The sequence below is a fragment of the Nematolebias whitei genome, chromosome 1 (genome assembly GCF_014905685.2).
Source record: "Nematolebias whitei isolate Nwh7 chromosome 1, NemWhi1, whole genome shotgun sequence".
NCBI classification, from domain to species: domain Eukaryota; kingdom Metazoa; phylum Chordata; class Actinopteri; order Cyprinodontiformes; family Rivulidae; genus Nematolebias; species Nematolebias whitei.
The window spans coordinates 48258758-48274305 of record NC_056498.1 but is presented as its reverse complement, the minus strand read 5'-3'; the positions used below and the strand labels follow the sequence as shown (position 1 = coordinate 48274305).

Below are 15548 nucleotides of genomic sequence, written 5' to 3'. Positions count from 1 at the left end.
TGGTACTGTTAGCAGAGTGGTTTTGTTAGCAGTGTGGTACTGTTAGCAGTGTGGTCCTGTTAGCACCATAATCCTATTAGTAGTGTGGTTCTGTTAGCAGCATGGTCCCGTTAGCTGCATGATGATAACAACTGTGGCAACGGACGATGACTTCCCTCCAGAACCAGGTTTGGCAGACACAGAACATCCAAGGTTTCCCCGCGGAGCCGACTTGTTCTGTAGAGTAGAGTTCAGTCCGTGCAGGCAGTTGGAGGATCATGGAGACGGCCGCCATGACAGGCCTGAGCCCGAGGCTGGAGGGGGGTCTGGAACTGAACCACGATGTCAGGATGAAGGCAGAGACACACACTCTCATATTAAACACACAGTTGGACATTTTTAAGGCTGCTTAGGTGTTTGTGATTTTTATTGTTACAGATTACTGCTCACATTAGTTTGGGCTTTCTGTGCAGTCTTTTAGTTTTATTTTAGCATTTTCCAGGTCTGGATAAAAGAAAAAACTTAGTTTGAAAAAACTTCAATGTTTCTGACTTTATTACATTTTCCTATAAAATGAAAAACTAAATAAATGGAGTGTGTTTTTATATTTGCTGAATACAAAATGATGGTGGTCACAGTGACATCCACTTTTGAAGTGTCTGCCACAACAAGAGTTTTAGCCTTCAATAACTTGGTTTTTGCGTTTCTGCATGAAAACCCTTCTCAGCTTTAATGGTTTAACTGGTGGCTGTGACTTGGTAGTAAAATAAGTTGCTCTCTAATGATGAGGTTTGCAGCTCAGTCCAGTTTCTCTTTACATTCGTGTATTTGTACAAACCTGTGAACCCCAAGTTACTCCTTGGGTTTGCATGTTTTATCGTATGTGGTTTTAGCACACAGATGATAAAACCTTGCCACTGCACATATATTAGTGGTAAATTTGCAGTTTTTGATGTTAAAAAAAAATGGCATTAAATGCATCAATCTTTGCAAAGTAGAGTTAAGAATATTAAAAATGGAACATGTGCAGGAACACCGAGCTTTTTGTTTGTTTTTAGATAAATACTCTGGAGTAACGATAAACTTTTTTAATGGATACAAAAAGGGAGTACTCTTAAAAACTCATCCCCTAAGCTTGAGAGGGTCACCTCTCGGGGGCAGGGGGGGGTGGGGGCGTAATGACTTCCCCATCTGGCCCCCCTGGGATGACCGCACTCGTGCTCAGCGCCTCTCCTGGCCGCTTTAAGTCACCTTGTTTGTTTAGGGAAGATTAGCAACGTAAAACCCTTACAACATCCTGAACACGCAGCGAGAGGGTGATGTGATGAAGACGGCAAGAAACGAGAGGAGACATGGATGTGAGAGTTGTTTAAAAGAAAATCCCTGCAAAGTAGAAATATATGCATATAATTAACCTCAGTCAGGTGTTTGTAGTGTGTTTAGCTGCACGTTTGCCTTTTACTGACTCGCTTTATGTTGCAGAATGAAGTGAATCTGCACTTGGAGACTGAACTTGGCTGCAGCAAATTCTCTGTGATGGATATTCAAAGTCACTTGACTGCTCAGCGATGGCACGTCTGACTGAAGATGTCCTCTTGCAGTGTAAAAGAGTCAAGATCACTTTTATCGTCTTATTTCTACCGGTCTCTTGGTGCTCGGGCGTTATGACTTTAAACCAGTAAAGGACCGTAGTGACTGTCTTCTGAAAAGCAATTCTTTCCGAAGTAAAATATTCTCTCAGGCTCCACTCCAGTTTGTTCTGTTACATTCTTATAAAACATATATAATCTTGCATTATTAATAATTCAGAGGATGAATGTATGATTCAGAGGGGCTGCGGCTCGATTAATTTACACGGCTAATAAAGAGTGCAACACCACATGTTTAAAAAACCCCATTAATCACAGGCTGCTGACTTAGCATCTACGCTATCTTAGCATTAAAATTGCAATAGAAAAGCTAACAAGGTGGGACAGGAAACAGATGCGCAGTGATAACAATGGCTGCTCAGGTCTGGGAGTCTATCAGCGCTGACCAGCCTGCCGTCTCTCTGTGATGCTCCACTTCCTGTGGGCTTAAATCACGCCAGTCGGTGATAAGGACAGCAGAGAGAATAATCTGTCTCCCTGATTATAGGAGCTGGTGGTTAAATAACTGTAGTAAGACAAAAAAAACCTGTTTAAGAACTCAACGTTCAATGAAAGTGTCGTGAAAGACGTTTGAGCAGTTAATGCAACCTTGAGTTTGAATCGTGCTCGTGAATGCAGGAAGTGAAAGGACTTGTTCGAACCCTAATGAAATGTTTTTTGTTCTCTTGACAGCCCCTGCCCAGAGCAAGGAATGGGGGACGAGTTCAACCTCATGGATCATTCCGACTTGTATATCTTAGACTTCAGTAAGTTTCCCTGTCGTTATCCGTTTCTGAGTGTTTAGCTTTGCGCTCCATGAATTTCACTCTTGGTTGACGCTCACCATTCCCTCATTCACAAACCAGTTCACACTGCCCACTGAGAGGCTCGGAAGCTGGAGAGTTGGATAAGAACCAGTAGTTGGAAAGGAAAAGTAAAGTTTATTGTCCAACAAAGTTAAATCAGGTCCTCTGGACGGTTTACTTTTGTTGAAACGTTTCGTCTTTCGTTCAAAAGACTTCATCAGTTCGAGGAGCTGCAACAACTTTGAACCACTTTGGCCATGACTGCCTCAAACGAGTCGACAGGACTCCAGAAACCATCGGAGCACCACCAAACTGGTTGACCCACTATGCGAAGGTGCTATTTATACATACCTGCAAACTTGTCGCTTTTCAGCAAAATTCGCTGGTTTCAAACTAAAATGCCATTTACATGAATCATGCTGATCCGAAGAGGGGTTTTTTGCGGGGTTTGACGTTAGGATGCGTAACAGAAACGGAGCACTATGTCTGTATTGCGCAGCTAGCTTAGCGCTACGTTAACGAACAATGCAGCTGTCTGCCCTGTACGCCAAGATGATGCCCCAAGATTTGAAAAGTCCAGCTGATGGTCTTGAAGGAGAAAGAGCCCAAGTATGCAGAATGCAGGAAATGGCATCTAGCACTTTTCAGTCAGGTCATCTGGCCTTCTGGATGGAAGGTGAAACGTTTCAGCACAAAATAAAAAGAAACCGTCCAGATGACCTGACTGAAAATTGTTGGATTGTATACCTGAATTATTGAGCATGGACTTTGTTGGAAATGGCATCTACTTTATTGAAAATTTTCTGGGGGAGGACCCCCAGACCCCCTCCCCCACCTCTGTGTCCCCCCACATTACAAATGCTTCTGACGCCAGTGGGCATGAAAGATGCACATGGTCATGGCCAAGCAGCAGAAACAGACCCTTGAAAGTCGTGTCCAGACCAAAACATTTAAAAAAAAAGAGTTTTTGCTGTTAGTAAAATGCTCTGCTGTATTTGGTTTCTCTGGATGGCTTGCTGCTGCTGCTGCTGCTGCTGCTGCTGCTGCTGCTGCTGCTGCTGCTGCTGTTTGTTTTTAGTTGACACCATCTTTCATATGTAGCTTATGGTCTAATTAAATTAGGAAATGTTAGTAAATGTCCATTTTATCTGAAGCATGTTGTCTTCTCCTTTAATTTTCTCCTTGGAGTATTACCAGAATACTTAATTTACATAAAAATAAATCACAAAATCGTTGGGGGGGGGGGGGGGGGGGGGGGGGGTCAGTACAGGCGTCAGGTTTGTCGCATTTTTCATCCCTTCTGAGTTTGCAGTTATGTTTACAAGACTGAGTTTGTTTGTGGCTCCTCGGACTGATGAAGTCTTCTGGATGAAAGATGTGACGTTTCAACAAGAAGAAACGTCCAGAGGACCTGACTTAACTTTGTTGGATTTTTCTACCTGGACTGTTGAGCACGACTCAAAACGTTTATTGTGTTTTTCATGTGCTGGGAGACCGGTCTCTTCTAAATGAACAAATCTTTGCTAATGAGTCATACAAGGAGCTGCATCCAGAACTAGTGAGAAATTCAAACCTCCATTATTTCTTAAATATTGCCCACCACCATAAATAAGATCATCATATGTGGAGAAGTGAAAGAGTTGTTGCCCAATTCAATTCAGAAATACTTTATTAATCCCAGAGGGAAATTATATAAGACTTAATTTGGTCAAGACTTAAAAATATTGATATTTGTATTTATTTATTTAACCTTTATTTATACAGGTAGTCTCATTGAATCACGAGGAGTCATTTTCAAGAGAGACCTGTTCATATTTATGCTTAATCTCATGATATGGTGAGATGTCACGCTCAGTGTACGTGTTGGAGATGACTCTCAGCCACCAACTTATCAAATTTGAGTTCAAAGTAAGTAAAATTAAATTAGCAGAGATGGCATTCTTGGATTTAAATTGACGTCAATTCAACGATTGCTTCCTGAAAGTTAAATTGAAATCCGTCTAGTGATTTATGAGATCTTTTGATCTAAGATGGACTCCTGGAGTTGTCACAAAAGTTTTAGACAAACACCTCACACAATAAGTTGCACTTAGATCAAGTGCTGCGTATCACACTCAAGCTACTACCACACCAAATTCCCGATCGATATATCTACTAAATTATAGCCATTTTTTGTGTTTTGATAGGTCTGTCAGCTGCGGCAGCCATTTTGAATTAGATTGACTGCCCAGAAATTACTTTTTGATGCACATTTTTAATTAACATTTCATGAGTTTCATTAAAGTCCATTCAGTGGTTCATGAGCTAATCTGCTTACACACTCAGAGTTGACTCCAAATATTTAGTGTCTTTATTTAAATAAAGATCTCGCACAATTTGTTAGCGCTCAAACTGTGTTTGGGATCAGTCTTGGCTACCACCACTCCAAATTTGACATTAGAATATCTAAAATGGATGTATAGTCATTTATGTGGAGTTGGTCAGCTGATCAGATGGCAGCCATCTTGATTTGGAGTGACGTTAAAAGTCAATAGGCAGTACCTATTATTATCCACCTGACAGGGTTCCTTAACTTTATCGCTTACTCTTCCATCAACTTTAATTTGGCCCGAACCACAACATGTGCCCCACAAATGTTATATCAAAATGACCGGCTCGACGTCGTGATGCGCACCATTACTTTAATCTGCGTTTCTAGTTACCATGGCGATGTAATTTGCAAAGACGCCGTTTTTCTCAATTCAAAATGCCTGACGAAATTCAACATCTTCAAACTGCTGTAACTCAATTATTCTTTGAGGTATTGAGCTGAAATTACCAAGTTTTCATACATTCCTAATGCAAATGAAAATGTCAAGATGGCCGCCTGAGCTAAAAAGGAAAAATACTATAAGTCAGCTAACTTTAGAGATGCGCTAAAATTTTGTGTGGTGATAGCTGAGAACGTTTCCCATCACATACTGAATCCAAACCAAAAATCCAAGATGGCCACCTTAGCGAAAAGGGAAAATATACTATAACTCAGCCATTTTTAGAGCTATGCAGCTGCAGCTTGGTATATTGGTAGCTGAGAGCGCACCCCGACACGTTACTGTCAGATCAACAATTGTTAGCAGCGTGGCAGTCCCCGTCAAAGTTTTTCCAGCAACTTTCTAGTTCAGATCTATTCTGTGCTCCATGAGATACATATAAATACATATATATTAACATCTCAAAAGCTCACATCTCAACTACAGCCCAAATCCCAAATGAGTTGAAAAGGAGGTGCTGTGGATGCATTCCCGTCTACCTGGAGGCAGTGCTCGAGTGCCTGACTGCAGAGATCTTAGCAGTAGTGGGAAACGCAACTTGTGACAGTGGGAGGACCAAGATCATCCCCCGGCTCCTGCAGTTAAGTCTGCAGCAACAAGAGGCTCGGCAGGCTGCTGGGAGAAATGGCCATCGCTCAGGGAGAAGTTCTGCCCGGTGTTCAGGCAGTCCTGCTGCCCAAGAGGACCGAGAGGTCTGCTGGGTCTGGGTGGACGGATCGACATCTGTAGCCAGTTTCTTCGGATCCGCTGTGGGGCGGACTGCTACCAGAGATCCTTCCTGCCCAAAGACCTCAGCATCTAGAACAACTCTAATGAAACCAAGATGAGCTACAACAACAATTAATTTCCCTTTGGGATTAATAAAGTATATTTGAATTGAATACTTTCCCAACAGACAGAAATGGGCAAAAACATTATCGCCCAGTTGAAAAATTAGTCATTGTCCTTACGTTGTCTGGCATTCCCTCGTTAGGCCCTCTTTACACCTCAGCTTCATGTCTCGCCCGGCCTCCGCCCTTCCGTCTCGTGGACGACCAAATATAGTCACATCCTGCCTGCCCGGGCCAGACGCCTGAAATGCTTTCAGGTCGCAGTTTGGGTGTGTGGGCGGGCCCGCACAGGGACCGGCTGGACCCAGTGCCATCCCGTCATGCGTGCCCTCACTCTGTTTATCACTGAACATATGGCAGAGCAACCGTGACGAGGATAGTAAGAGGAAGTTTGGAGGTATTATTAGAAAGCAGGTTTGGAAGAAGATGATTTGATGCTTGCGTCATCACACTATCCTCGTTTGTAAATCCTGTTGTTGTTTTTTTTTTTCTTGGGGTAAAGACTAAACAGATTAGGATGATTTATTTCTACCCTTTTTTTGTAAAAATTCTTAAATCTGTCTTGCCATTCTGGGTCCCCACAATGGAAATGGGTATTATTAGCATGAGCATAATTAGTGTATATGACTCATTTTACTCTCTTCTTTACAGGCCCCAATTTGAAGACATTATGCAAATTAGCTGTTATTCAGTACAGTCTGGAGCAGTCGGGACTCCCACATGATATCAGGTCAGAGAAGCATCGTCTCTCTTATTAGTGCCGATTTGTCACAAGATGACATATTTTGGTCTTTCTGTTTGTATCACACTGGTCATTGTCATCACACTCTGAGTAATGAGGCTATTTATCAAAAAGGTGAATTATGACTCATTATCCTTCATTTAGCTAGTGGTGTCCTTAATGTGCAATCTGCCCGTAATCGTATTATGTCTCATCTGAAAGCATAAAAGTTTGTGCGAGGAAGATTCAAACGATTGGGACGTTTTCAGTCTGCGTAACGTCTGCGTACTTGTGAGGTCGGGTAAAAAGAAAAAGATTATCTGGGCAGTAAACGCCTGTAATATTTTCTAAAATAATCAAGGCAGATGGCTTCCTGTCCTGAGCCCGGTTCTGCTGGAGGTTTCTTCCAGGTTTTCTCTCGCGCAGTTGCTGCTCAGGATGAGAGGTTGCAACCTGATCTGCAGCTTCCTTCGCTTAATAACTTTCAATATTAGGCATTTTTAATGCATGCGAGTATATATGTGTGTGTGTGTGTTCACAACATTCACAAACATTATAAATGCCAATTAGTAAAGTTATCAATCGAAGGAAGGAAGCCAGTAGACGCGTTGAGTCTTCATTTTGTCAATCTTCCATCCTGAGCAAGCACAAAGGCAACAGTGGAAAGGAAAAACTCTGTCATAACAGGAAGAAACCTCCAGCAGAACCAGGCTCAGGACGAGCGGCCATCTGCTTTGACCGGCTGGTTGAGAGGACAGGAAGGAGAGACAGACAAACACAGAATGGTAGGTCCAGGTCCAGATATAGGTCCAGGTCCAGGTGTATCTGAAAGACAAAAAACATGTTAAGGATAGAAAAAATAATTACAAATACATAACAGGTTGAGCAGAGTAAGTAAAGACAGTATTGTAGTGAAATAGTGTGGTCAGTTTGTCCTCCAGCAGTCTAAGCCTATAGCAGCATAACTAAGGGACAGCACAGGAAACCCAAGCCGACCCTAACTATAGGATTTAGCAAAAAGGAAAGTCTTAAGCCCAGTTTTAAAACTGGATAAGGTGTCAGCCTCACGGACAGAGATTGGAAGTTGTTTCCTCAAGAGAGGAGCCTGATAACTGAAAGATCTGCCTCCTGTTCTGTTTTTGGAAACTCTAGGAACTGCGAGTAAACCTGCAGTCTGAGAGCGAAGCGCTCCGTTAGGAAAACATGGAACAATAAGATCTGTAATATAAGATGGAGCTAGGTTGTTGAGAGCTTTGTAGGTTAGAAGTAAGATTTTGAATTCAGTTCTGGTTTTGACAGGGAGCCAATGAAGCTAAATGAATTTATGCAGAACCTGCGTTGTTTTGTTTCCAGTCCAACTTGTTGTGACTGTGATAAATCTAATGTTTTTAAGAAATTACTTTCATTTTGGGTTAATCCACATAAAGCAGGAGCTCTTAAGCTAAAGAAATGCACTCGGTAGTTTAAAAAGTTTTATAATACATTATATACATGATAATTTAAGGTAATTAGGAGTAAACTAAGTGCTTCATTAGATTTATTTATTTAACACATTAGGCCCATGAAACCTGATACTAACGGCTCTTAACCTCTCTTTTCTCCTGCGTCGTCGCTGCCACCTTGCACGCTCCCACTTCGATGTTTGCATTTGTTTCTAACCCTCAGAGAGCCTTCTGCAGGGGGAGAGGGGTCACAGGACTCTGCGGTACTTTCTTTTTTGCCCTTCAGTGGCATCTCCTGCTCCTGCGCCAATCTCCTCTCCTAAACACGGGAAGAAAAAAAAACGGAACAAAGCCGTTGAGAGGGAGTGAGCGTGAAACCAGAGCCAGAGATAACAATCTGCAGCGCGACCTCTGACCTGTCATCAGGTCAGCACTAGAGCCTGCTGTCAGCTGCTGCTGCTCACGTTACAGCCGGACCTTCGCTCGGCCACAGCGTGGCTCTGCATGGAGACGAGTCGGAGGAGCTGGGGGGGGGTGGCACACGACCGCAGCAGAACGAACGCTTCATTACAAACACGAAGTCACAACGATCAAACGTAAATAATATTAAGACAATTAGATTTCTGTGAATGACTTTGCTGAAGAAGCTGAAACTGAGCTGAAAATAGCAAAACACCATAATTCTTGCTAAATGTAGCAAATATGCTAGCTACTGGCTTCAGTGTCGTCCCCCCACACCCCCACCATTATACAAGCAGGGCGCCCCGCCTACTGAACTGAACTGCGCACACAACCCCCCACCCCCGTCGGCAATGATAAATGTTGACGTAGCGCTAAACCAGCGGCGCACAATACAGGCGCGCTAGCTAAAAAGCTAAAGCCAGCTCTCACGCTGCCTCTTCCCTCACCCCTCGCCTTCTCTAGCCTCTGCACCACCACTCCACCATTAAAAGTCTAAAAATAGAAAATGTTCAGCTAAAACCTGCAAAAAGCAAAAAGCTTTCCAGATGCTGGAAATAACAAAAGGCTATCTAAAAGCTAAAAGTAGCAGAGGCTTAGCTAAATTTAGCACAGCATTAGCTTTGAACTAATATCACCAATAACTGAGTTAGCATTAGCACGAGTAGCATTAGCATCACTGCAGTAGATTTAAACATGATGTTTATTTATTTTAATCTATGAAGAGATGTTTTTATTTAGACGGATCGTGCAATCCGTTAGCTCCTGGACTTTGTGTTGGAGATGACTCTCAGCTACAGTCACACCTAATTTCAGTTATTCGACCTTTATTTAACCTTGACTCTGAGTCAGACATCCTTGTGTTTGCCGAGACTGGTTAACTGTGGCGGCCATCTTGAATAAGTTTAATATCAAAGCTTGATCGGATGTAGATATAGACGTCGACTGTCTGCGTGTCCACTGGTTCACGAGATGTTTTGCTAACAGACAGACACGGCTGACTCCAGCAGTTATCGCTAAAGTTAAGATTAAGTTTGCGCCCGATCAAGTTGTAGCCAAAATTATGAGCAGCGGCCATTTTGAAGAAGTTGTAGATGTAAATCCACTGCATTACATGATCGCCCACCGTTGATCATTTACTAATCTGCTCTCTTTTATTCCTTACTCCAGATGGGAACTGGCAGCCATGACAACCAACAGCAACATCAGCAGGCCCATCTTCTCCTCACATGGTTGACCCGGCTCGTTTTAAACCAGAACTCTGTTTCCAGGAAGTGAACTTTATGTCAACTAGCCTCCAGCGGACAGCGTTGGGCTGCTCTGGATCCAGTTTATTTCCGGGTTTCTACAAGCGCTCACTTCTGACCAAATGATCCTGCGTCAAGACGTTCGTGGACACCGTTGGCCTCGCTGCGCGGAAGAATATTTGAATAAGACTCTAGCTGTGTGAGAGGAAGGTCGTTGATGCCTGTTGAACATTTTTTCTGTTCTTTCTAGCCTCTGTAGGAGTTCAATCAGCCTATGATAATCATAGACTCTGAATCTTAAGCACAGGAAGAGACGAGAACTTCTGCCAAAGGTCTTCAGAGTTAACCTTCAAGGAAGATGTGAAACTCTTTGAAAAGTTCTGTCTTAGTCGTAACATCGTGTTAATCCACAATCTTTATGAGCCAACATGACTGTCTGGTGATGTTTGTGTTTGGGTCAAGGAGGCAGCGTATTCAGGACTGCGGTGCAGGAGCGGTACGCCTCTAAAAGTTCATTTGGACTCGTTGACGTTGTGCATGAACAGTATCCTACTGCTGTCGGGTGTTTCTGCAACACGGATGAAGAAAGCTGCAAAACAATCATGGCCGTCTACCTCCCTCACAAGTATTCATTCTTGGGTCTTTCGGACATCATTTGACTTGTGCTGTTCCACAGATAAAATGAAGTACAGTTGATTTTTCACCGACAGCTTTTGAAGGGAATCCTACGAATGCTCTGAAGCACGCTGGCGATACTGGTTCTGGCCCAGTTTGCTCATTCTCGTGTGGGAAACCGTCACTAATATGCATAAAATCGTTCCAGTTTTATAGACAATCGTTCAGCTTTTAGAGAAACGTCTCACGACTGGTTTGTTCCTAGGAAAAGTAAATAGCTTAAAGACAAAATGGGGGGTGGGGGTGGTGTTACGCTCTATTTAATTGTTTTCATCGTTAATTTTCACAAAGACCAAAACTGTGTGGATCCATCTTGAGACACTTCCCTGGCTTGTTGCTGTTAGCCCCGACTTTATTTGTTTCTGCTGATCACTAGCAACCAGCCGAAGTCCGTTACTTTAGCAGCTATTGTAGATCATTGGTTCCCAACACTGGTCCTCGAGGAACACCATATTGCATGTTGTACTCGTTTCTTTGCTTTGACACACCTGATGTGAATGAATGAGGGATTAACCGGCTTCTGCAGAACTCGAGGAACCAATCAAATCACTGAATCTGGTGCGTTGGAGCAGAGAAGCAACGGAAACGTGCAGGATGGTGTTCCTCAGGGACCACGATTGGGAACCACTGTGTTAGTCTGCAACTGTTTGAGGCTGGTTAGCAGCAGCTACCCACCACATTTCTAACTTTATTTCATGTAGTATGAAGATAGGCAGATTTGTCAGATTATTTGTCGAGTCACGGATGTGTTTTCAGTCAGCGGAGAGCTCCATGGCTCTGGAGACGCCCACAACAGCTGACAATTTACAAAATCAATATGTACGCGTCAGGGCTGAGAAACCCCGTAAACGTCATTACGTTAAAGTTTCTCCTTCGAATTCCGTTTCCCGACCAGTCGCCAACAGTTGCAGCTCGCTGTAGCCAAACCGCTTCATGCTGGGGGGGGGGTCTCCAGAACGTCTCGAGTCTTACAAATCGAGAACTTCGGCTGCGATTTTCACTCAGAACGTAGCCGCACGGCTCGATTGTCACTTGACCACACGAGTTTGGTGAGACTGGAGCAACTATCCTGCCACTTTGAAGGATTTCTTTCCAGCAATTAGTCCCAGCCCAGTGAGATGGCACCTTACAGCAGCGGGGTTGGGTATACTTTGTTTGATTATGAGTTGGGATAGATGAGAAAAATTGGAACGGATAAACAAACGCAGTCCTCATTTGAGAGAACATCATTCTGTCAGATTAGAAGAAAAGCAGCGTTGGGAATGACTTGGTGAGGACTTGAAGGCTGGAAGAACCGTCTAAATGCTGCTTTTTTAATGTTAACTTTTATTTATTACCAGGTCCTGAGTCGTATATCTCATCTACCACAGGCTCTTCTCTCCTGGCCTTGGGCTTAAATCTCCTCTGTCCTCTCCAGTTGGCTGCTTTCAAGGAACATCAGCGAGGCCCTGGGTCCCAGATATCAGCACCTTCGTCCAAGAAAAGTTTCCACAACGCAGTAAAAGCCTTTTTGTAAACGCCTCCGTGAGACACGTCCAAGCTGCTTTTAGCTCAGGTGGAGCTCAGAGTTTCAGACGTTCATCTGCCCAAACCAACGTTTATCATTATTTACAAACCAGCAGTGCCAACGTGACCCAGTGGGTCCTGCACTCTGACACACACGCGACTGGTTTTCTCAGAAGGCTTCGCCACGGCTAGTTTAGTGAATGAACACGGATGAAGACAAAAGAACAATCCTCTGAACAAATCAGACTTTTTGCGTGACCTGATTGTTGTTGTGTGTGTGAGACGGTTGTGAATATATTCAGTAAAACAGGAAGACGACGTTAAATTAAAGGACAAGTTCACTCTGACGACTTTTAAAGAGATGCAGTTTCTTGATTAGTATTTTTTCTAATTCAAACCTTGTTGAGGAGGCTTTAGTAAAGAATCGTGTTGGTGTGTGTAGGGACTCAGAACCGTGTGGACTTTACGCCGACAGGATTCAGGACTTCACAGAAAGAACAAATTATAAAGCGTTTGTTTCCTTTTAGAGGCTCCCGAGGCTTACCGTTTTATTTTGTTTGACCGTCTGATAAGTGACACGGACCTCCTGTGCAATATGCTTTATAATTGTATTAAATATAAGTTTCACACACCTCGAGTTGATTGTATTTTTATGAGTTCTGTATTTGAAACAGTTAAAGGTGGATTTTACTCGTGAAACGCCACCTCTGAGCTCTGAACACTTCAGTTCTGTGAATACTGGGTGAGCTTTAGTGTTTTTTATGTATCTTAGGACTCAGCTGAACAAATGAGACAAAAATCAGGATTTAATTAACTTTTTTTATATATATATTACTCAGGCGTGAGCTAGTGCGTCGTTTTACAGAACTTCAAAACCGTACGGTTTGATTTTTGTAGCGTGATTGTTGAAATGTATGGGAAACTAATGCAGTTCTTAAAGGAATGCATATCGCCCACCACCTTTCATGTCATTGTTTTAAACGAGGATAATCTTATGTTGAGAAACGACAGCTCGTGAAAATCGGGTCGGGTCCTCTGGATGTATTCTTCACTGAAACAGTTCGTCTTTTATCCAAAGGACTTCTTCAGTCTGGGAAGCTGCAACAAACTTATAAATGGCACCTTCTCGTAGTGGGTCACCCAGTTTTTAGGTGACAGACAAGTCGTTCACATGGTCAAGAAGGACCATCAGCCAAACGATCGATCGTTAGTGCCCTGATGGCTGTTTACTACTCACAGAGGGCTGAGTGATACCAGCAATCACAGCATTGTAAGAGGGGGACAGTTGAACACGGAGGCTCCGCCCCGTTTAATGATGGACGGTTTCTTTTCACAAAGATGGCCTCCTTTACTCCTCTCTCAAACCATCGTTCCTCTCTGTCCAGGATGTGAACATCTTCATCCTTGAAAGAGTGACCGCTGGCCTGGAGATGAGTGTAGACCGCAGAGTCCTGGCCTGATGATGTTGATCTTCTGTGCTGGTCCATCCTTTTGGCCAGTGGCTGTTTAGTTTCCCCGATGTAAGACTGATCGCCCTCCTGACACTGAACAACATACACAACATTGCTCTGTTTGTGCCGGGGGACTGGATCTTTGGGATGAACCAGTCTTTGCCGTAATGTATTTTGGGGTTTAAAAGCCACTGGGACGTTATGTTTAGAAAATAAACGTCTCAGTTTCTCTGATAAGTAAGTAAACTTTATTTGTATAGCACTTATCATAGATACAATCACAAAGTGCTGTACAACAATAAAAAAAGGCTTAAAATAAAACAAAAATAACAGCTCATTAATAAAAACAGTAAAACATTTAACTGATACTCCCTCAACCTATGGAATGACCACTGGTCTGGGTCTGGGTTCCTCCTTTTCACCTGTTGGCTGACTGGAGTCCTGTTTGAGTTTCTTCTCTGCTTTCAGGAAGGTCCAGTTAGGATATCCACATTGCTCTAGAGCCTGTCTTGTGTGGGATTTCTCCTTCTGCCTGGCTCCTGAGCTAGTGGGGACGCTGTCTGCTCTGTGATACAGAGTCCTGATGACTCCTAACTTGTGCTCCAAAGGGTGATGGGAGTCAAACTGCAGATACTGGTCTGTGTGGGTGGGCTTGCGGTACACTTCAGTTTGCAAATGTCCTCTATCAGAGACTGAGACCTCACAGTCCAAGAAAGCCAACCTGCCATTTTTTACATCTTCTCGTGTGAACTTGATGTATTTATCCACAGAGTTGATGTGGTCAGTAAAATGTTTGAAGCATTTAGCACATCTGGACCAGCTGGTCTCATGGTGGGTACTTGGGGTAGTCGTGATGCCACCTCACCTCCTAACTGGACTGTCTAACCCCTAACCCCCAATAGTTTCTAGATGTCCAGCCATGAACCCCAGCTCCAGTCTGACCCCCTAACTCCAGTCCTTGTCCAGCAGTTTGTTCCCATCTGTCACCAGCCGCCTGCTATAAACCCGGCGTTATCTGGAGCGTTAAGTGCAGCCACAGACGGAGGGTCAGCTCAAAGCCAGGCAGCCGAGACGCCGCGTCCCGCCTGGTCCCAGTGCGCACAGGAAGCAGGGCCGGGGTCCACCTTTGTCTGGCCCCCCGCAGCTCACCTCGGCCACCAACACAGGCGCTAATGCAGGGAGACACTCGGGCAAATGACTCTCTGATTTCCCCCCTAGGACCTGGACAATCCCAGCGGCACTTGAGAATCAGACTGAGGATTTGTCCTGAGTGATTTGTTTTGTCTCCCCGTGTCCTCGTCCAGTTCCTTCACTCAAGGTCTAGTTCTCCCGGCACTGAGGACAGCTCTGATCTGGGGGGTGTTGTCGGAGCATAAACCCAGTAAGGACAGAAGTATCTGGATTCAACTGAAACATAGCTAAAGGCTTTGAACTCCTAAATGAATGCACGTCACCCGCCGCCTTTTCATTTAAGCTCATTTCATGTCAAACATGACGGAGACCTTCAACAACATCTGTGATGCGTTCGTGCTCAGAGTCCGTGTTGGGATTGACTCTCAGCAAACCACCAGGCCAAGTTTAGCTCAGTAAAGTTTAGCTGTTTATTCAGGTCAGTTAGCTGCGGCAGCCATCTTTAACAGGCAACGAAGGAAAGGAACAGGTTGTCCTTTCATAAAACAGTAAAAGAAATCGAGCGATGAATGAGTTTTTCCCGCAGGTGTCGGCTCACAGAACATCATCGAGGATGACGATGGCTTTCCATAAAAGAATCAGTTTCTCGTTTGATTCGATTCATTTTATGGCGATCTGATCGTCCGCTGAACTGAAGGATCTTGTTCGGAGCGGCGCAGCCTCGTCTCCTCCAGCAGGGCCTTCATTCGGTCGCAGCCGAAGCCTTCGGAGGACGACCTCGCAGAGATCAGCGGGTCACGCGGCTCTCCAGGACTGAAGCTCTGACTCCAGCTGCTCCACAACGTTTTTAATTTATACAAAAA

At 43.9% G+C, this 15548-nt stretch overlaps 1 protein-coding gene across 1 annotated transcript in view; it reads left to right on the top strand.

The window, feature by feature from the left end:
* The window catches only part of klhdc3 (kelch domain containing 3), a 37060-nt gene extending 24330 nt beyond the window's left edge, over positions 1 to 12730 (top strand). The window contains exons 8-10 of the mRNA XM_037678085.1: positions 2301 to 2374; positions 6705 to 6783; positions 9846 to 12730. Of these exons, the coding sequence (XP_037534013.1) occupies positions 2301 to 2374; positions 6705 to 6783; positions 9846 to 9912 (220 nt within the window). The 3' untranslated portion in view covers positions 9913 to 12730. The remainder of the gene's footprint in view (positions 1 to 2300; positions 2375 to 6704; positions 6784 to 9845) is intronic.
* Positions 12731 to 15548: the final 2818 nt, after the last annotated feature.